Source organism: Mytilus edulis, chromosome 10, assembly GCF_963676685.1.
Source record: "Mytilus edulis chromosome 10, xbMytEdul2.2, whole genome shotgun sequence".
In the NCBI taxonomy this organism is placed as follows: Eukaryota; Metazoa; Mollusca; class Bivalvia; order Mytilida; family Mytilidae; genus Mytilus; species Mytilus edulis.
Window position 1 is genome coordinate 16,074,318 of NC_092353.1, and position 23,623 is coordinate 16,097,940.

The following is a 23,623-nucleotide window of genomic DNA, read 5'->3' on the forward strand; positions in this document are numbered from 1 at the left end:
TTGACCACATATCTTACAGATTGACGTTGATCGAGAAATGATCGGATATTAGTCGAGCAAAGATCGAAATGATCAAGTACTGATCGGTAAACTATTTGTATTCCGACCTAACTCGATCTCTACACGATCCTTTCCCGATCAATTCGATCGCTACTCGACGAATTATTGACCTCTTCTCGAGTGACTGGCTTCTCGATCCTTACTCGAATGTTTTTGACATGTCAAAAACTCTCGGGTAGAAAGTCAGATCGATGACGACCCGAACATTCTTGTTGATTGAGACGGACCAGACTTTGTATCAGTACCACTATTACTTTATGAAATATCGTTATTTGATCTAGATGGATTAGCAATACGTTGATTCAGGTTTGATTGTTGATTCGACATCTCTACTGGATAAGGATTCGTACCAGAGGCCCATCTGACTCAACTACTACCCCTACCACCACGCACAAAAGTTCTGGTGGATGTTGGTGGCATGTCAGTGTTGTTTTCTGGAATTCTACTTATTAATGACAGTTGGAAGGAATGGAACAGTATTAATATGGAATATGATGTGGATATTATTGATAATAGCGTAATTGGATCGCGGTATGCACTTGCTAAGATCGTATAATGATTTTGATAAGAGAGTGCTATAATTGCAGAAGATGCGTGGTAAGATCGTTTTGAGGTCGAATTAATCGTGGTATGTCGTAGTGAGAACTTATTGAGCGTAGTAAGATTGCGATAATCGTTTTTAGGTCGCAGAATAAGAGTGGTGAGAACGTGGTATAATCGTAGCGGGATCGTTGAATAAGCGTAATGAAAACATAGTAGCATCGTGGAAACAACAAAAAAAATCCCATTTTCATGCCGCTCATACCGCGACCTCACAACGATCTGAATTTATTTTAGATCGTGGTGAGCGTAGTGCGATCGTGGTCTACTGTGACTGGGGAATTAGGGGTTTATTGACAATGGTCATTTGACTTATTTGTAGATCGTAGTTTTCTTAACATTATTGCTGCTTTCAGTTTATCTTTATCTATAATAATATTCAAGATGATAACCAAAAACATCATAATTTCCTTAAAATTGCTAATTCAGGGGTAGCTACCCAGCAACGGAATCTCTGATTCGTCTGAAAATTTCAGGGTAGATATATCTAAACCTGATGAACATTTTTATCTTGTCAAATTTACTCTAAATGCTTTAGTTTCAAAGATATTCTGAAATTTCATTTGTTTTCGATGGTATCAATTTTCGTGGATTAAGGAAAACTTGCATATTCGTGGATACTTACTTTCGTGGTTTTGTGGAAGTCTGCGTACACGCCTAACGCCTATATAAAAATTGACATTCGTTGATCATTTAATTTCATGGTTCATTTGTACCAATGAAATCCACAAATATATGTATCCAACGAATAATAATGAATCTACAGTAAGCCAAAAAGCTGCATTTACCCCTACGTTGTATTTTTAGCAATGGCGGCCATGTTGGTTGGTAGGCGGGGTCGTCTGACACATTTTTTAAACTAGATACCCCAATGATGATTGTGTCCAAGTTTGTTTTAAATTGGCCCAGACGACGACGAGGGATCTAAATGATGAGGAAAGCTCACTTGATCTTGACCTTTTAGGTCAAGTGAGCTAAAATTGAATATCTTGATTAGATTGTTCTTAAACTAAATGCAATCAATATTGAACTCTACGCCAGGTCGACTGTTGACCTCAATTTACCTGAGAATGCAGACGCACATATTTTATTGCGCCGGCAACAAATTTGCTTAAAAGGTGAATCAATTTGAAATACGATCTAATAAGAAATAGTTGCGGCATGACAAGCTAGGGGATCTAGGATTTTGGAAAGGGGGCGAGGTATAATAAGATCTTTTTTAAACTTTTTTTTTGGCTAAAACAACATAAAATAAGTGTAAAATGCATTTTTGCAACAGTTCCTGTATAACTTATAGTTAAAGTGTAAGGGTTGGACATGTTTGATGCCGTATTCTCCCAATTACTTGTCTATAATAAAATTATTAAAACCTTTATTTTTTGGCTAAACAACCATAAAATTTGTCAGTAAAAATGTACATGGAAGATTTTCATTTGTTGTATGTTTAGGTAGCATAACCTCACAGACTTCTTGTTGTAAACTAGATATAAGCCGGGCTATTCAATGAAATTACTATAATAAAATTAAGAATGGAAATGGGGAATGTGTCAAAGAGACAATAATCCGACCATAGTGGAGACAACAGCTGTAGGCCACCAAAGGTTCTTCATTGTAGTGAGAATTCACTCCCGCACATGAGACAAGATAGACAAACAAGCAATGTTTATACGACACGAGTTAAGAAAGATAAACAAGCAATATTTATCCAAAAATGTTTGACACCCAACAAGGGAAGTGAGGGGTTCCAAAACAACCAAGGCTACGAATGAGTCTGAAATGACAACGAATTTATGAATGGCGGTCAACAAATGGAGACATAACGGCCAAACCCAGCAGGCAGGTTGCAGTCGTGCCTTGAAAAAAGTATTCAATACATCAGTCCGGCGAAACATACACTCTGGTCAGATATGGGATTTGCATTCGAACCGTGAAACAAGCCCCCCCCCCCCCCCCCCCCAAACAAAATACGCCGATGTTTATTCATCATGTTCATTTATTGCTAGAAATGTTTTTTTCTAATAGCCAAAAAAAAAAAAAAAAAAGCGGACAAGATTATTGTTTCCAATGCATATATATACAGCCAGAATCTTTGTTTAAGGCAAAACTCAGACTGCCTCCGTAAATCAAATGGTTCTTACCTTAGAATCAAAATCTATCTAGAGCTTACTGACTGGGGATCATTATTCAGCTATGTTATTAATAGACTGGGGCGTGTGGGGTTAAACATTGCTTTCGTAGGTAAATAATATTAACGTGAAACTTTTTTCCCAAGAATGTAATAAAGTATTACTTTCTGTTTAGTGAAATTGGGAAATAGAAGTCTATATGTTCTTGCTAAATCCTTTGTCGGTTTGAAGGTGTCATGCTTTTTATCCTCAGCCTAAGCAATGTGTTACTGTAATTTGAATTTCCAAATGACTCGAGTAACACTTTTTTCGACGCACGAGTCAACTCCACCGTAGCAAATCACATGACTTTGACATAATCCATAATATATTACAGTAAATACGAGCGAAAAATATCTTTATAAGTAAAGAATTGTCGCATGAAAATTAGATACACGCACGGGAAATCGCGTTCACGAAGTCTAGTCTGATTAATCATTGTACAAAAAACAAAAGTGCAAACAAAAAGGGGGGCTACGCCCTCTACGACCCCTCTGGATCCGTCACTACAACCACAAATTTATAGGAAAGAAATGCTGTAACAGAAAGAAGATGTCATAAGAAATGACCTTGAAATAACTTATTGAAAGAAATACATTCAATATTGTAACGTGACCGAGGGGAGGAACGACATCGACACAGACGGACAGACATAATCATACTATGGCACAACAATACGACAATGTATCCTATGGTAATTCCCATGAACTAAATAATACGTTATCTGTTCATTCACAAATTTACATTACTTCAGATGCATTGACAAACTACGTTACAATTAAGTTTTAACATATAAACTTTAAAAACCAAGTCCTTCAGTATCTATACTGATTAAAACAATCGTGACAGTACTACAGCTTCTAGTATCTTGACCAACTGACCTTTATCATAGAGTTTAATTACTTTCTCTTTAGACAAAACAAATAGGCATAACTAATTTTATTACCCTTAACCCCAAAACATCGTAACTTGTCTTAATTAATCTGACAGTTCAACTTTAACTGCAGATAATAAAACTAGCCATTTGTCAAATAAGCCTTGCGTCATTAATTTTCTATGTACACAAATAAACAGTTATAAAGCAAATGAGTAAGAGGTAAATATTTACAAATCATAAATATTTCAATACCGTTTTTCAAAGAGTCCTATTCATCCTATATTTGTTTTGGTGTAATTGCAACAAAATTGTTAGCTAATTTTCTTTAGCCTTTTTCTAATTATTATTCATTACTGCAATTAATAAATTAGTATACTTTTCTAAACATATAATAAACACTATAACATCTTAACCAGCAGCCATCCTTCACCGAGGTACATTTTAAGTCGAGGCACAGAGACCACGTGACAAAGAAACGGCAGGAATCGGAATCGGAATTCTTTATGTTTTGAATTATGAGTTATGAATTTTGAATTTTGAATTTTGAATTTTGAATGATCCTTCTCGGCTTTCGTAAAGACCAGCTAAAATTTCTCAATATACAGTTCTTGTTTTGCAAGTATAATGTCATCAAATTCCCGAAATACATGATTTGATATCAGATATTGCAATAACAATAATTATCACATTCTGAAATTCCTGAAGACAGTTCAATAATTACCATTAGTTCCTTCTTCTTCTATACCTTTGATGAATTTGTCTTGTTTTTTTTTCACTAAACTTGCTGAAGTACAAAACATATGGTTGAATTATGTTATTTAGATGGTCGCTTAAACTTAAAAGAAAGCTGTTTGATGTAATACAATGGTTGCCTTATGTTCAAATTGGAAAAATCTTTGTATTATTACATGATACATATACATACATTGATACAAGTTAATTATCGGATTTATCCAATCGAGATAGTTAAATTATCAATTTTAAAGTCCGAGCCTCGGCGAGGACTTTAAAATTTGTAATTTAACTATCGAGATTGAATAAATCCGATAATCCACGCGTTTCTATGTAATAATCTGTTTCTCTAATGATTAAAAGATAAATTTTCCTTTTTTTCTAAACCAAAATCCCCTTTCGGGTGCCTTCCACTTTCCATGAAGTTGTGAATTTCATTAACACCTGTTAGAACATTTTGATCATTTCCGGGAGCTGAGAAAGGTTTTGACCCTTTGACTCAGCCAATCATCTTCTGATATCACCGGCAACCACACGTTGATTATTTTTTTTTTATTCGATGGGTTCGAAAAGGGATATATTTCCATAGAATTAAAGAAATAATATTAATGTTTCTATTTTTTGTAAATAACATTTCTTGATTTAAATATTTTTACTAAGTTCATTTTTCAAATATATTTTTTTTTTTAAATTTCAATTTGTTACCACATGCTTGAAATTGTTACCACATGCTCGGACGTTTTATTTAGGGTGGTTGTCTATATAACTGAACTTAACACATATATAAATCAAGGTTATTATGCATATGTTTTTCAATACAGTTGATGTATCTCTTAAACTATAAAAATAATTATTGATTGATTGGTTGATTGCTTGACGGTTGTTAAACGTTCAATGAAATATATTTCATGCATGTCACTAATTAACAATTATTAGGTCAGGACGCCGTCTGGAATTAAGGTCGGAAAAATGTGTACACTAAACACGGACGTGGCTGCATACTATATCAAGCACAGCTAAAAAGACGCCATACTTTGACGAAGATTTTACTTCGGGTTAGGGGTAAAAAACAGGTGACCATATTTCTATTTCCAAGTCACCCTATTTCCAAGTTAACTCATAAGTATGAATGTAAAGGAGCATCCTTTTATGTTTACATTGACTATCAATTCAAAGACATACCATGATATGTTTTCATTGATTTAAAATATTTAGACTGAATGAGGATTGTATTTTGCAGTTATCCAAAAACACCTTTTGGTTTTGACTGTGTTATGGGTTCACTAAATTCAATTATATGTTGAATGAAATATATTTGATAACTGAAAGTAATCTAAAAAAAAAAAGCATAAGTCTTTCAATCAACAGCTTTCATGCGTGCGGATAATATGACTTACAGGCAAAGGAACACAATTTGGACTTTACTTTCGACTTTACTTTTGACCATTTTGATCTTTTCTTATTTCCTGGTGCGTCGCCTGTGTTGTCATTCTTGTATTTTTCTCTTGATATTATCCCATTTGGCACTTAAAAAAAATACATTGATCTCAATATTGAAAATGATCTAACTCCCATCTGAGATGAGTATAATGGTTACTGAATATACAACTTCATTAATTTTCATAAGACACCTCTCACTACCTAATAACTCATCATAGATACCAGGATTTAAATTTTATATTTACGCCATACGCACGTTTCGACTCCAAAAGACTCATCAGTGACTCTCGAATAAAAAAATGTTTATAGGGCCAAATAAAGTACGAAGTTGAAGAGCATAAAGGACCAAAAATTTACAGTTACTTTGATAACTTAGTACAAACTTATGTTCAACAAAAATGTAGTTTGCAAATAATTAGTTTAATATAAGTTAGACGTTACGATAAAGTACAGGTGGTGATATTGTTACTATTATATTTATTTATGTTGTCCTAATTTTTGTTGTATGGTCTGATAGCTGTTTAAAAAATAATCTTATGACTGTGCAGTTTAGAAATCGCTGGAACAATCACAGAATGATTGAAACTTTCCATTTGACTTACATAATGATTCCAGTATGATTCTTATAAAAGATGCGTTATTGAAAGTTCTACATTTTACTGGACACTTCCGTTGTAACTGTATAGGATGTTCCATTTCTAGACAACTATATATATATAGACACTAAAGTTAAACTCTCAGACTTAGACATCGATAGACATTAATATTCCCAGCATTTGGATTGACACTTGATTCTACAAACAACTTCATACTAGATTGTGAACTTAGTAGTGGACGTAATATTAAGATTGGATTCCGAGAAGATTACCGGATACAGATTAAGATAAAAGATTGGACTCATATTTTGACAGTTTTAAAGTTGACAGTAAAATTCGTGTAATACTTCTTGTAAACTTTTGTATAATAATTTTTTTTGATAAAGGTACATGTACTGACTATTATGTCTACAAAATGAAACCAGGTTATATAAATCATATTTAAAAATAAAATTACGGAAAGATACGACAACATTTCTTTCTTTGAATTACATTTTCTTTTAAAAACTTTTGAAAACTAAAGTTTTGCAGAAAAATATCTCATTTCTTCGACAAAAATTTTAACATCAAGACTTTGTAACTATTTTTTTGTTGTAAATAACTTAATAAGTTGTATGATATTCTTGAGCGTCTCAATTATAACATAATATTTATATACTAGTTACCTTTCCGTGAAGAATGTGGTTTATGTACTTCAATGTCTGACGAATTTTCGATCTTTATATCATGTCTGGTAATTTCTGACGCGTTCTTGATCTTCACATTATGTGTAGAGTGATCTTGAAAATAAAACAAATCTATAAGATCTACTAAAAAAAATCAGTATAACTTTAGGCAAGAAGACAAGAAGAGCGCTTGAATCATTCTCCTGTTGACATTCAGTCGTTTGTTACTAGTGATATTTTCTTCTAGAGCATTAAATTATTTTGCATTATTCACCTATCAGGATACGTGCACGGATCGACGTATAAGTATCGAATAGATTTGTTTACAATAATGATTTAACCCCGATCTCAATTAAAATTAAACGCATTATATAATATTTTCTTCGGGACCAACTTGACTTAATTTATCGTTTCCTCATCAACGTGTTTTTATACGATACGTCGATTCGGATACGCCAGCAAATACTTGATTAATACAAATGCTCTATTTACAGTTTTTCGGGATACAAAACTTAGGAATTACTTAAACATTGCAATAAGTCTTACAACATTTACAAAGTGTCGTCTATTGGATTTTATTATGTACTCAATTTCGAAGATCTTGGACTGCTGATCTTATTTGCTGTTATAACGTTTCTTCCTAGCAAACATAATGTATGCGATGAAAGACAGAAAATGAGTCATTTTACGGCAACTACCCTGATTACTCTGAAAAAAAGAGTCATTGAATGGTTTGTTTTTATTTTGGATTTATGTTAAACTTACAGGGCTAATAATTTTTTGCATTCAACATTTAACGACAATTACTCCATTGAATAGTCATCTGTTAATTTGGACGGAAAAAAATAGCAGGTAGATATTGACTATTTGTGATTTTCTGTCACCTTTCCTCCATCTATTTTAAAGGCAATAAACTCGCCTTAAGTTACCTAAATTTTCTTTTTTTCAAATTGCGGTCATGTTGCTTAAAAAACAGGAGCACAAAATCACAAACTTTATACAAGATACCCTTAGGATCCATCCAACTAATTTCTTTAATATTGTTAGAGTAGTTTCAGATGAACGGATTGGTTTTTTTTTTAAAACTTGACGTCGAACGAAGATGACAATACACGCAAAAGGATCACAAAAGCTCACCTGGTTCATAGGGCTTGGTGAGCTAAATAATCATTACACTCTTATCAAATCAGATAAAGTGAACACATGAATTGTTAATTCAGTTTGCATAACAAAATTGCTAGGCACTATCAGTATAACTGTTAAAAAAAAGTCTTTAGAACAGTTCTCCCTACACCTTTATTCTTTTGAAACATATGTACATTTAAACAGTTAAAATCTAGAACATTTATTTTCCTGACAGTTTAAGTCTGATAGTCTAAGACATTTCAGTAATATAACAGTTTTAAGTAGTTCTTTCCTAAAAAGGTTTCGACAGTATTTTTGTTTATCTTGTCCAACTCTATCGATTTATATAAAAGAGGGACGAAAGATACCAAAGGGACAGTCAAACTCATAAATCCAAAACAAACTGACAACGCCATGGCTAAAAATGAAAAAGAAAAACAGAAAAACAATAGTACACACGACACAACATAGAAAACTAAAGAATAAACAACACGAACCCCACCAAAAACTAGAGGTGATCTCAGGTACTCCGGAAGGGTAAGCAGATCCTGCTCCGCATGTGGCACCCGTCGTGTTGCTTATGTGATTACAAATCCGGTAAATAGTCTTAATTCGGTAGGTCATATTCATGAAAGGGAAGGGGATTGTAGTTACGACGTAAGGAACATATCCGATATCATTTGTGAAACGGTTATTCCATAACGGTTAACCAACTCGTGATGGCGTCCGTAAAATTTACGAAGGGATGATTTCAACTTCACCATTTGGAACTCTTGGTTTAATAGCTTCCTTGTGAGCAGCAAACCTCTATCAAGAAAATCATGATAGGAAATGCAAGCACGGGAATATCGTATCAATTGGGAGATATATACCCCGTATGCAGGTGCTGCTGGAATGTTGCTACTTAGAAATGGAAAGTTCACAATTGGAAAGCTGAAATCATCTCTCTTGTCGTAAAGTTTTGTTTTCAACCGACCCTCATTGTCAATTTCTAGATGTAAGTCAAGATATGAAGCCGACTTAACTGTATCTGTAGTATCCTTTATCTCTTGTTCGATTGGATAGATGCGTTCCACATAGTCACCAAATTTTGAATTGTTTAGTGAAAGAACATCATCTATATAGCGGAAAGTAGAGTTAAAGGATATTGCTAACTTCTTATCTTTCTTCCTAAGAAGTTCCTGCATGAAGTCAGCCTCATAATAATAAAGAAACAAGTCGGCGAGTAGAGGGGCACAGTTTGTTCCCATTGGAATGCCAACAGTCTGTTGAAAAACACGTCCTCCGAACGTAACAAATATGTTGTCAATCAAGAAATCAAGCATCTTGATAATATCAGTTTCAGAGAATGTTTTGTTTGAATCAGAGTGATTCTTTGCAAAGTAGGATTTATCCCTCCCTAAGACAAGATACTTGTATCTACGTTGGCCATTCTTTTTTTATGAAGCAAAGTAATACCAACTCTTTCAATTTGTCTTTTAGTTATTAATGATGATAAATGATGTTGTGTGTGTTATAACGAGATGGAAATATTCCACAGCCTTTCAGAGTAAACTTTTTAATTATTATCAATGTCTGGTTTTCGTTGATAGAACATAAGAATGCAGATGGTTAAAGAGTAAGAATGGTTTAAATATAAAATATATTATTTCAAGCTGCTTTACATTTGCTCCAAAAAACTAATTGAATTATCAAAGCTTGCGTAATTGGGAGAGAAATCGGAAATTCATCTTTGTTGAAATTAATTAAATGGAGACATCGTTTACCAGATGTAAGGAGTTTCATGTATCCCGCCAGATTTAAGTTCATCAAGCGTCTTTGTGACCGTCAATATATGTTCACATTTACACACGCGTAAAACGCATGTCTTATGTCTATCTCTAGATTCGCCTTTCGTAATAAATCCACATTATTGATATTCATGTCAACACCGAAATGTTACATACTGGGCTGCTGATACCCTCGGGGACGAAACGTCAACCAGCAAAACATTATACACAAAAGTTGTATTTTATTTTTGTGTTCTAATTTTAGCCATGTTGGCCGTATTGATTGGTAGACAGGGTTATCAGACACATCTAGATACCAAAATGATGATTGTGGCAAAGTTTGGTTAAATTTGTCTCAATAGTTTCAGACGAGATGATTTGTAAAAGATTATACAAATGATTAAAACAATGTTAAAACTAACTATTAAGGGCAATAACTTCTTGAGGGAATAATTGACTATTTTTGGTCATGTTTGACTTATTTGGAGATCTTACAATTTATCTATATCTATAATGATATTCAAGATAACCATAAACGGAAAAAAATCATTAAAATATCCAAATCAGGGGCAGCATCCTAACAACGGGCTGTCTGGTGCGTCTGAAAATTTCAGGGCAGATAGAACATTTTTACTTCGTCTCAGATTTGCTCTTAGTACTTTAGTTTCAGAGATATAAGCCAAAATCTGCACTACACCCTCATGATCAGTTCTTAGCCATGGTGGCGATCTTGGTTTAAGGATTTGGTCAATGGATACATACAAGATACCAAAATCATGATCGTGTCGAAGTTTGGTTTAATTTTGTCTATCAGTTTCAGAGTATAATGTATAGGAAAATGGAAAAGTAAAACCAAGCAGTAAAATGAACCAAAACGGGCATTACAATAACTTACTTTTTCTTTAGGCTATGCGTTTTAGCTAAAATCAATACTTGAAATATAACATACGTACTTAGTTGTTCTTTGTTTTCTTTTATTGTGTCGTTTATTTTTCCAATAAAATCTTCCATTTCAGCTTTGAACACAATTGTCAGCTCCTCAGTAATTTGGGCTTTCATTTCATTACGCATTTCCTGCTGGGTTTCGTCCATTTTTTGTAATGTTTCTGTAACTTTCAATAGTTGTTCCTCCTGCTTTTCACCAATGGTTGACAAGGAAGATTTGACCTCACGCATCTCCACTCTTAATGAATCAATATTCTGAAATTGTACAGTTATCTGACTATTCGGTTTACAATATCAACGGCAGGTTCTGAAACAAATGTTCCAATTAATTCATCGAGTGGTTGCTTGATTATTGTTTGCTTCAAACGTTTAGTTACAAATATGATATGAATATTCAGGACGAGAACAATTTGTCGGATAGGTGAGCTTCAAAGTAGTTTGTATTATTTGTCGATACATGATTTATTTTTGGTTCTCTGGTATTTACATGTACATTTGTGTATGGTAATGGGACCTTCTGTATCTAATAAGCAAATGAATAACAACCAAAGCAAGAATTGGTATGATACATAAATTTTTATGAAGAAGATCGTTAGGGAATCACAAACTATGAACTTAAAGAAACATACAACATTAACACATTTCTCAAATGTTTATGTTCGGTTTAATCCAATGTTTAACGTCAGAGAGGATGCAATCGAATAATTCATTCAATTTCATAAAACTAACCTCGTTATTATCATCGCATACATGATATGTTTTTCTTTTTTGAAGGGAGTATAAGGAATAAGAAATTTAATGTAAAGTCTAGTGACGAGAACCATATTACAACCATACATTGCATTATTGCGGAAAATAAAAATAATTTTTGTACGAATCAGTAATGAATATGGATAACCACAGCCTATAATAAGGTGCCTAATAACCATGTTTTACCTCTGTAAACGTTTGTTGTAGATTTCGGAACTCAAGGATGGATGCTAATAATTTCTTATAAGCTCCGTCTTCCAAAGGCCGAAATAATACCGTTTCTATTATAGCTATAACGTCCGGTTCTTTTCCAATGTAACTAGCTATAGACCGTATGTATGTAGTAGCCTCATTCCAAATTGAATCAAACTCCACTCTTGATAGCTGAAAACTAGTGCTGTGCGCCAAATCATTTCTTAATGAAGATATTTTGTCCACAGCCCTGCGTAACTCGCACAAATTTCTGTGAATCACAGACGACAAGCCTTTATCAATATGACTTTCACTAAGGCCAGGCTTGGCGTAATATATACATGCACATCCAGGTCCATATATGTTACATTTCTTTGATGTTGTATCTTGATGGTACAAACAATCCCACTGGATTTGATCAATTTTACCAACCACAGAAGATGAACTGGTGCAATTGGATGGTCCTAAACAACAAATACCTTTTTGAAACAAATGATATAAAAAGTGAGTGTTATTGTTCAAAAATTGGTCAATGGTTAGATGGTGTTTATCCAAACAGCTATCCCAAAACAAATCATAACAAATATTCACAAGAAGAGTGTGTAAAAGACTTATATCAAGGTTTTCAACCCGTAATCCAAATTTAGCTCTTCTACAACAGAACACATCATAGTTCTTAACCTTCTTATGTGTTGGTTCTCTCCATGCTGTGTCAAATATAATATGCATTTGCTTTTTAGTTAATATGGTTTCTTTTGATATTGAAGTTTGACCTGGAATACAACGACAACATGGATATTTAAAATATAGATGGAACAGCTCGTGACTGTACATATCAATCAAATCGTTTAGCGTTATGTTCTGTCGATTGTGTGCCAAATGGAAATCAAGCAACTTCTGTTTCGTTTCTGTTCCGGTTTCATATATTAGCGTGCCAGCCCTGTAAAAGTTCTCACGGTCCTCTTGTGACATGGTGGAATATATATATAAAACCAAAGTGGACCATTTCTGAAACAAAATAAAAAGAAACACTGTTGAATAATAGATATAAATACTTGTTTATTCAAATTAATCAGTTACTCATAGAACAATATGATTGGTATTTTTCCTTTTATCCTCACCATAAGTAAAGATGCTAACTTTTCACTCAATTTCTTTCAAATATACAAACTTCCAATGATTAAAAATGATTTACGATATGACGCCGCTTTAAACATATTATTTCACTAGATACTTATCATTATATGTTTGTGTATCATCTTGTACGATGTAACATATGTGGTGTTAGCTATTCATGTCATGGAATGGATCCCTCGAAGGGAGAAAAACGATCTAGATAAAAGCGGATTTGCTCGAATGGAGTCTGTATATTAGTGAATTAATTGAAATTAATTCATATTATAGTAAAATACCTATTTTTATATTGTCGGTGAACACTTTCGATTATGAAGGTATATCTTGGTCCGAAATTTAATTTGTCGCATGAGATACCAGACTAGATACCTCAAGAATATGAGTCATATTTAAGGTAAAAGGCATGTTGCCTGCAATTCTACTTTATTCTACAGGGGGAAAAAACCAGTGTCACATCTAAAATTGAAAAATGCAGGTTTTCATTATTAAACAAGATGAAATTGGAAGATATTGTGGATATAATTAACACTCCTTTATGTAATTATTTGAAAATCAAGAATTATTTGAAAATCAAGAAGTATTTCATTGTGAATATGAAAACTTCTCACACTGTATAGCACACTCGATGACAAGTTCCAAGAAGCATGATGCCTTTGACAAATCTGAGGAAAATTACATCCTTAGGAATTATGTATAAGTTCATCAATGAAACAAAGCATATAAATTATACTTTTTTAATGAGATTTGACCTTTAGTTGATTATTAAAAATAACATTTGTTTTTCAGACAATCTTCTCTTTGTCTTATGTTAGCAATATATATGTCACAGTAAGTAGGTGAAATTAGGAATTACATGTAATTACTAAAATTTGGGAATTACATGTAATTCCCGATGCACTTAGTAAATACAAGTAATTCCTAAAACGGCCCAGTAATTACTCACTCAAAATTGTAAAGGTTTCGTAGAAACCAGTGTCTCGCCTACTTTTGCTGTGAGTCGCAGGCCCAACAAAAATAGGAAAAAAATATTAAAATTTTCCTCTAGATACTATATTTTTTCTAGTTCTGTAAGAAGCTTCTGTACAAATTGGTTACAAACTTGGGATGGTTTATGAAATCTAAACTTTAACAGCAGAGTGTATGTTATGTTAACTGAAAAAACAATAGTCTGTTTATAAGTAATGCTAGTATACGAAAAAAGGATATTTTTTTTTTACAAACTTTTCTTCTGAATATTATCTTATGATCATAAACAAGCTTCTGTTCAAGTTTGGTAGAGGTCCAGGATATTTTGAGAAAGTTATTAATTTTCTAAAACATTTAACCTCAGTGTGACTGTTATGTTAACTGGCATAAAAATTAAGTCCATTTATAAGTAAAATACGGAAAAACTTGATTTTACAAAATTTACTTCTTGAAATTTGTCTTTTGATCATAAACAAGCTTCTGTTCAAGTTTGGTAGAAATCCAGGATAATTTTAGAAAGTTATCAAAATGAAAAAAAACCTTAACCACAAAGCGAATATTTGTGGAAGCCACTGACGACGGAATTAAGGTTGTTCGCTATGTCTAGCTTTTGCGACAAAAAACGCAGGCTCGACGAAAAGGAAAAGAATGTCAAAATTGAAAGTAACACAAAACGGATGGACCATTCATTTGACTTATTCAAACCATAAAAAGATCATTCTTATACATGTAGAAACGATGATAAAATTGTGTTGGAGGTATAACAGATTCAGTTTGGAGGTCTTGAAAAACTCATAAAAACACGGAAATATGAAAATGTGATGCTTAACGCTATCAATTTGTATAACTTTGTTTGTGAAGAATGTCAGCTTCATCGCAAGTGTCTGCCAAAAGAACTTGTAGTTTTGTAAAAGGAATTGAATTCATGTCATTGGCCAAGTTGATATGCAGAGTATGACTGATAGAGATTTTAATATAACAAAATTATGAGATTTTAAGAAATATCGAGATTATTAAACCTTTGGCATAATCTAATGTCTATCTTTAAAAAGAGCTGGCTAAGTTGCCTATAAACTTCTCAAAAATGTATTTCTCAATTTTGGATTGACATCATAGTTTTGCATGCTGAAAATGATTTTTAGGGAGTTTCAAAACTTATTAAACAACCATTCTCTAGTTTAAATTCACAAACACTGAAGAGTTTGCACTTTTAATGTGCCTGATAATCCTTGGTCCTTAAGTAAGCACTAAAAAATCCCTACCCCTTACTTTCTTATTTGATATCTTGAATAATGTCTTTAATTTCTAAACAAAATATCAAGTAAGTAAAGAGCTGTAAAGATAACGAGACAATTCAGTGAATACCTGTAATCACTGAAACAACTAGTAAATACATGTAATTACTAAATTGACTAGTGATTACAGGTTTTTACTGAAATGTTTAGTACTTACGTGTAATTCCTAATTTTACCTATTTACTGTAACACATACATTTATATCTTACCGCCTTTAGATTTATGAGGATTTGATTGGTTGATGAACTAAACGTGGTGACTATGTATATTTCATATAGGGTGTCTTAAAATACATATGGTTATTTAACATATAGGGTTAGCAATCATATAGGGTTTTAAAGCACTTACTTCCCTTTCAAAACAAAAATGAAATCCGAAAGGTTTAAACAGATAATTAGGAAACTGGTAATGATCGATTACAATACATTCATAAAACAAATTTAAAGCTATTATGTTTTTTTTGGATACACAAATGGGAGTAGGTTTTTAAACATATTCAAACTAAGTATTGAAGAGTTAATCAGTTTGAAATGACGCTAGTCTAAATACCACATGTAAAGATAGTCGGTAAGATAAATTCGTTACACGGTGTGCTAGCTTCGCTCTCAACCCATATGGAACTTACTGACCCCATATATATATATCGTATTAGGTTATTAACACACCTTTTAATGTATTATATATCCCGTTATCTTTCCCACTGCAGTATTGGTTAAGGATAAACAGCAAAACATGAATATCCTAATGTTGTGTGCATAGTTGTAAGGCAAGGGAGCTATGTTTACACATACTGATAACATTTTGAAATAAAGTCGATATTCACTACTAAGAAATACTATTAGTTCCATAGTATGATAGTGACCTAGCAAAGCTAGAACCTCATATGGAATTTACTGACCTCGTAATTATCGTATTAGCTCACTAGCACACTATTTTACGAATTTATCTTACCGACTTTCTTCATTTGTTGTAGACTAGAGTTGTCTCATTTGCAATAATAACACATCTTCTTATTTTATATTAAAGTGTTCAAGTGTTTAATTTTAAGAACCTACTTCCCACTGCTGGTGGAGATTTATTTCTCCGACGGTATAACCAGCCTTGTAGTCAGCATTTTGTGCTGACATGAATTATCATTGATATGGTTATATTTATAAATTTACTGTTCTCAAAATTTATAATTTTTGAAATACTAAGGCTTTTCTACCTCAGGCATAGATTACCTTAGCTGTATTTGGCAAAACTTTTAGGAATTTTGTTCCTCAATGCTCTTCAACTGCGCACTTTATTTGGCCCTTTAAAACTTGTTTGGATTCGAGCGTCCTGGTATCTATGAGTTTATTTCCATTGGTCTGCACAAAAAATAACTAATGTCAACAATAACAATTAACATCAACAACCTTGATATAACCATATTAAACAGTAATTTCAATACATTTAAAGAATCAAATAGTACCAAAGTCGTAAATCCACTACTAACGGTGTGTTGATGTCAGAATATGAAACAAAAGAAAATAAAGAAAATGGCAATACTACATAAATAACAAAAGACTACTAGCAATAACTGACATGCCAGATCCACACCTCATTCAAACTGATTGAAAGATTACGTCCTCATCATATGAATATCAGGCACAATCCCTCCTGTTAGGGGTTTGTATTATACCATCATAAAATATATGAGAAGACATAACCCGTGTCATGCCAACAACTGGATTTAAAATAAAGGTGTTTAATTCCGATGCAAAGACCCTATAAGTGAATCAATATTAAAGCCAAAATATGTAATCTTTAATGACCTGACAACAGTATCGCAACTATATCCCTTCTTAATAATTCTGTTTAAATCTTTTCTTAGCTTTTGAGGTTTTTGAGGTGAATACTGACAGTTTTGTACTTTGTAAAGAATATTTCTATAAAAGATTGGATGTGAAATATCGGAACGTATAGGATGTCTTGATGTTTAGTTATATTCACGAATGATTTCTGTATACCGATGATAAAATTTAGTAAAGTTTTGACTAGTTTGTGATACTGTGAAAGTACTTTAAGTCGTGGGTGTCAATTTTCGTGGTTTGAGCAACATTCACATGTTCGTGGATTTTTAAATTCGAGGACTTTTGTTTTTTAGAAAGAAAAAAAAATTGAAAGCCATTAGGAACGAAGGTTACAAATTGTCTGGATTGAAGGAAATGACAAAGTAAACATGGACCCGTGAATATCGTAGTGATCACACTAGTCAACCCGTGATAGAGTGATCGGCAGAATAAAGATTCATCATAGGTGTTAATTAGGCCATAACAAGAATGTGTCCCATCGCACTATCATTTTCTATGTTCAGTGGATCATGAAAATGGGATAAAATCTTTAATTGGGCATTTGAATTAGAAAGATCATATCATAGGGAACATCGAAAACCCTGGTGTAATAAATTTTCAGCAATACATAAATGTGTCTCGCTAAAATCTAATACGCTGTTACATACACGAGCGAATCGTACAAGTTGAGATATATAAACACCATAAGATGGTGACAAGGGAACGTCACAGCCTACAAAATGGATAATTAACGATAGGAAATGAAAAGTCATCTCTTTTATCATAAATGTGTGTATTAATGGAGTCTGTAATTCAGTGGTTGTCGTTTGTTTATGTGTTACATATTTGTTTTTCGTTCATTTTTTTACATACATAAGGCCGTTAGTTTTCTCGTTTGAATTGTTTTACATTGTCTTATCGGGGCCTATTATAGCTAACTATGTGGTATGGGCTTTGCTCATTGTTGAAGGCCGTACGGTGACCTATAGTTGTTAATGTCTGTGTCATTTTGGGCTTTTGTGGATAGTTGTCTCATTGGCAATCATACCACATTTTCTTTTTTATAAGCTCTCTGTTAATGATATCGAGAAAGGGCAGTGTTAGCTTTATTTAAAGAAAGTTCAACAGGATAAATTGTTTTAGTATACACACTGAAGTCGACATTATTGAGAGCCAATATACCATCCAAATATCTAAAAGTATTGTTACATTTTTGTATCAAATGTTGTTTCGATGGGTCTTTGCTGATTTTAGTCATAAATTGTAACGCATGAAAATACAAAAACAGGTCCACAATAAGTGGTGCGCAGTTAGTCCCCATTGGAATTGACGATATACGGAATCTCCAAGGCGAACAAAAATGTTATCAAGTAAACATTCAAGCACAGATATAGTATCAAAGCATGTCCAATTGACATAGTTCTTTTGTTTGTTGCTACTAAAAACATGACCTAAAAGAGTTTGAACATATGTATTCGCATTCTATTTTTTTAAATGCCATTTAATTAGGTGTGTGAATTCTTTCTTTATAAGAATACGAGGCAAAACTTTGAACATATTCAAAACTACTAATATATACATGCGAGTTTTTGACACTCCAAAAGTAATTAATTCCACTATTTGCACAGGCCTTATTTGAACAATTTATTATCAGGTACAGATGTACTAGAATAGATAGTTAGTACAGGAACAATGGCTTGAAGACGAAATAAATCTATATTTGTAAGGTGTTTTGTGTAGCTTCGGAAGCCAGTACATAGTTGGAACTTTCATTGTATTTGGTTCTGCTTGTTAAGAAGTAGCTAAATGTTTATGTTTGTTACAGATGTCGTTTTCTGAAAATGAAGTCAGTTGGAATGTTGGTGAATACGTGATTTCCTTTTGCAGAACCTCAATGTAAAATTTACGTCAAACAATAACGATATTATTATCAGCTTTATCAGCCTGGTTTACTTCCTCGAGTTTACTTCCTCAATTTTGTCTTTCCGTCTGTGTTCGTTTGTTTGTTTGTCAGAAACTACAAATCAGAGCCTTTTAAAATTTTATACTTTGTCAGAGTTATATTAAATAAAGGTAATAAAATAGAATTAGTTTAGGTTAATATAGTTTAAGTCATATATTCAGTTAGTTTGATTATCATATTTGATACTATGATTTTCATTCCTTAGTATGCAGTTTCATTATTTTTTTTTTATTAAACCTCAGTAATTTTTCTGTACTGAACCTCATTCAGTTTTGGAGGGAAAGAAAATAATCAAAAAGTAAACGAACAGCCAAACATTTGGTAAAACATGTTTTCGTTCAATATTTTTCTTTTATTTCATATGTGCAATATGTGATCACTACGTGGTATTTTCAATATCGGAACTTGTATCATCCTCTGATCCATACCAGGACTCAGGAACTTGTGGTAAATGTCTCAGTCCGATTTGGGAGTCTCGGCATGATACTAGTGCCAAACTGAACAATTTCATGAAATAATCTTTAATGTTACATACCAGGTATATATTATGAACAAAATGAGATGTAGCATTTGTAATTAAGAAAGCAACCCACGAATCGAAAAAAACAACAAATAAAAACATGTTTTCACATTATGATTTATATGGCTCGCTATTGATCCCCTACACTGCTACTTTTGCATAGGTATTATTTCTGTACTAAAAATCTGTAGTACTAGAAATTTACTTTTAATATTTCGTGCTATTTCTTTACTTTAAAATTATTGTAATATTTAGGTACCTTCTTTTTACAGTACTTGATTTGTACTAAAATAAATGGTACAGAAATTATTCCAACAGTGATCACAATGTTTCATGTTTATCATAACGTTATTAAGAGATTTGAAATAGACATACCTACAAAATTCTGAAAATGAAACGGTCTAACCAAAAATCTGTAGTACTTAAATTCAAAGTACAAATCAAGTACTTTAAAATACAGGTACCTAAATATTACAATAATTTTAAAGTAACAAAAATGTACTAAATATTAAAAGTAGATTCCCAGTACTACAGATTTTTGGTAAAAAAATAGTACCTATGCAAAAGTAGCTGTGTAATGGTCCGGCCGAATCTCCTATGAATTTCATTTACCCTCTCTGGTCATTAGGGGGTCAGTAAACCGTATAACGAATTCATAACACGCGGGACTTTTTCTGCTCCATTCTGTAGGGAAAAATCCAATGAAACACAACAACATTAATAGATGACGTCATCTTTAACAGTAGACCTGACGTCATGAACCCCCTATGCAATAGTTCATTTGCCAATTATCGATTTGATTCTGTTATTACACTTTTTAAACGAATTACTTCCCTTTGTGAATCGTAGACTGGTTTCATACCGGACAAAATTGGCTTTTGTCAATGCAAAGCATAGCAAATTGAAAGTGGTGTATCGGCGGTTCAACTAATTCTTCACGAAAAACAATTTTTGATGTCAAAAGTATTTAGCTTTACAACAAATTAATGTAATTACAAGATTTGAAAAAATTAAAGATTACTCACACTACGCACAGGTAAATTTGCTCTTTCAGGTAGCTCCCCATTGTAAATAAAAATCAATGTCCCTCATAAGGGAGACAACTAAAAAAGGATATCTAATAACAGGGTCAATTGACGGGAATTGGCAAATAGCCTATTTAAAAAAAATACGGATCCATAGGAGTCACCACGTGCACATTAACCAATCACAACGTTATAAATTACCAGCGGTTCGATAAATATATTTCTCAAATTCGTCTAAATATCAGCCCTTCAATGTTAGACCTGTAAATTTGCTTTCGAAAGTAACGTTAACAATAGTTATCAAAGGTGTCAGGATTATAATTTAGTACGCCAGACGCGCGTTTCGTCTACATGAGACTCATCAGTGACGCGCATATCAAAATATTTATAAAGCCAAACAAGTACAGAGTTGAAGAGCATTGAGGATTCAAAATTCCAAAAAGTTGTGCCAAATACGGCTAAGGTAATATATGCCTGGATTTACAATGTGCATCTTGGATTATCTTTGCAACATATAAATTAAAGGCAACAGTAGTATACCAGTGACATAGAATGGCACAACAGTAAAAATAATGTTTGATAACAACTGCTAGATTCCTTACTCGATACAGGACATTTTAAGAACAAAATAGGTAGTTTTTTTGACAAGACAAACCTCCTGCTTATATGGCAATGTTAAAACATACATCTCTTAAACGAAGTGAATACGTGAAAAATCACTGCGTAAACAAAGTTGAAGCAGTTTATGGAGTTACAATATGACAGATTAATTAACATTTGGGGTTTACCGGTAGGTAAAAAAAACCTCATCGCCCCTTGTCCTTTAACTGTAACATTTTCAACCACAGTTGAAGTTAAATCTGCATGTGTTTTTTCAACAAACATATCCAGTTATTTTTTATCCTTAGCCCTACATGCATTAATAAAATACACAAAAATAAATTCAATAATGATGAATATAAAAGCAATTTTAAAATCCCAGAAGTGGGTTTGTTTTTATGTTATTTCTACGTATTTAAAACTAACAATTTAAAATAAAAATTGTTCAACCACAATTATTATTGATTTGTCATCTACAAAGGTCGCCTGTGTAGCATAGATGTATTTCAATGAAGCATCAATGTCCACACGTTACAACCTTATCGTATAACATAGTTATGAGGAAGGACAACTGCACTCGACACTTGTACAGTTAATACACATTGTTTATTTCAACAAATCTAACATGGTTACACTTTCCTTTGTACCCCAAGGGTGAGCAAGGGCAAAAATATGGTCACTTGAGATCTTTATCCGATCTTTATCCGATAGCAGTCAGACAAAGAGGGTTTCCGTTTGATTGTGCAGTATATATAAATACGTAGCCACATAATCCTAAGTTTCGTTTAAAGAGAGTGCCACGATCGCTGCACAGTAAGAGCACATTTCGAAAATGTTGACACATATAATGTTGTTGGTTTGTTTATCAAATTACCATTAACATGTTTTCATAGTTGAAGATCTTAAGAAAAGTGGTCTGGCTGGAGATGATGAGCATTTGAGCTAAATTGTCGACGCATCCGATCTCGTTCCTTGTGGGATTCATGCAATTCCCTCAAATTTGTTAGTTAGTTTGATTTGTTTCTCATGTGTATGTATGATATCTAAACATCGGTAAAGTACTATTGTATACCTTAACATTATTAATTTTGAATTTATCAAAACGAAATTATATCAAACCCCTTGCCATTTTATACATTGCAACGTCGGATTACTGATAGCGACATTACTTTTATTTAAAGTTGCTCAATAAAGTCTAAAACCGGTTAAGAAGATTTTATTATTTGATTCATCGATTGATTGGCATTTTAATAATTATTTTGTTGTGTATGATTTTTGATTTTCATACATTTAAGGTTGTTAATCTTTTTCATAATGTTAGTCTTTTTAAATATTGTCAAACCAGTGTGGAATTAAAACTATTAGTATTCATATCTGAATGATGTTTAATTGATGATATAGATGGTTAACTTTGCTGACATACTACATATATGTTGTTTGTAAAAAAAATAATAAGTTCATTACAATCGCCAAATCGGCTTTAGTATCTGACAGATTTTTCGAAAATCGGACCGAGGGCTTTAAATAGGGGATAATGGATGATAAATATCATGCATTTACGACCAGGTTTAATTCCCATTTTTTCTACACGGAAAAGACCTATACCAAGTCAGGAATATGACAATTGAAGTATTTGAGCTTTTTGGTTTAGTCGTTTGATTGCGGACTATCAATTTTTATTTTCTTCAAAGTTTGGTATTTGTTGTTTTTTTTTACTTTATGCATCCGTATATAAATGCATTTAATACGTCTATGTGACAAAGGTTGATCTATTAACTCATGGTTATAAATGATTTACATCAAAAGCAACTTTCGTGCATTCATTTTTTAATATATCTTCCTTTTGAACTTTTAAACTGAAACAATGGATTCTATATGATCAAACAGGACCTCAACATAACAACCCAATCAAACGTGAACTTTGTTTGAGGGAGTATGAAACCAAGTTTCTTGACAATTTCTTACTTAGCGGATGGCCGGGGGTAATTTCAGACACGTATACAGAATATGTTATAAATCATGTCAGTAACGAAGTACTGCCTATCGTGATTGTGATACCCTTAGAGACTAACAGTTGACTTCAACCCATGCCTCTGACATTATGACATTACTTCGATTAACAAAATGTATATTTATGTATCCTGATTTGACGGTTTTCTTAATCTTTGAATCAGAAGATGTCTCTTAGTATGGATTGGAATCCTAAGGATACTTTTAAACTGTACTAAAAAGTACGAATTATAAACTGTGAAGTCGATTAATGATTGGATAAATGCTTGTATTATACATTAGACTTTATTTGATTTGCTAATTTATTTTTGAAATGTATTAAACGTACAACGTAAAATATTAAGCATTAACTTAACTATACTATTGATTGAAATGAG

General features: G+C 32.7%; 1 protein-coding gene across 1 annotated transcript in view; it reads right to left on the reverse strand.

Moving 5' to 3' along the window:
- LOC139492612 (3'-5' exoribonuclease HELZ2-like) overlaps positions 1–23,623 on the reverse strand; it is a 77,491-nt gene that overhangs the window by 53,499 nt on the left and 369 nt on the right. Inside the window, exons 2-6 of the mRNA XM_071280761.1 lie at positions 11,911–12,924; positions 10,983–11,229; positions 7,136–7,249; positions 5,832–5,960; positions 4,424–4,486 (exon numbers count right to left, since the gene is read on the reverse strand). Of these exons, the coding sequence (XP_071136862.1) occupies positions 4,424–4,486; positions 5,832–5,960; positions 7,136–7,249; positions 10,983–11,229; positions 11,911–12,888 (1,531 nt within the window). The 5' untranslated portion in view covers positions 12,889–12,924. The remainder of the gene's footprint in view (positions 1–4,423; positions 4,487–5,831; positions 5,961–7,135; positions 7,250–10,982; positions 11,230–11,910; positions 12,925–23,623) is intronic.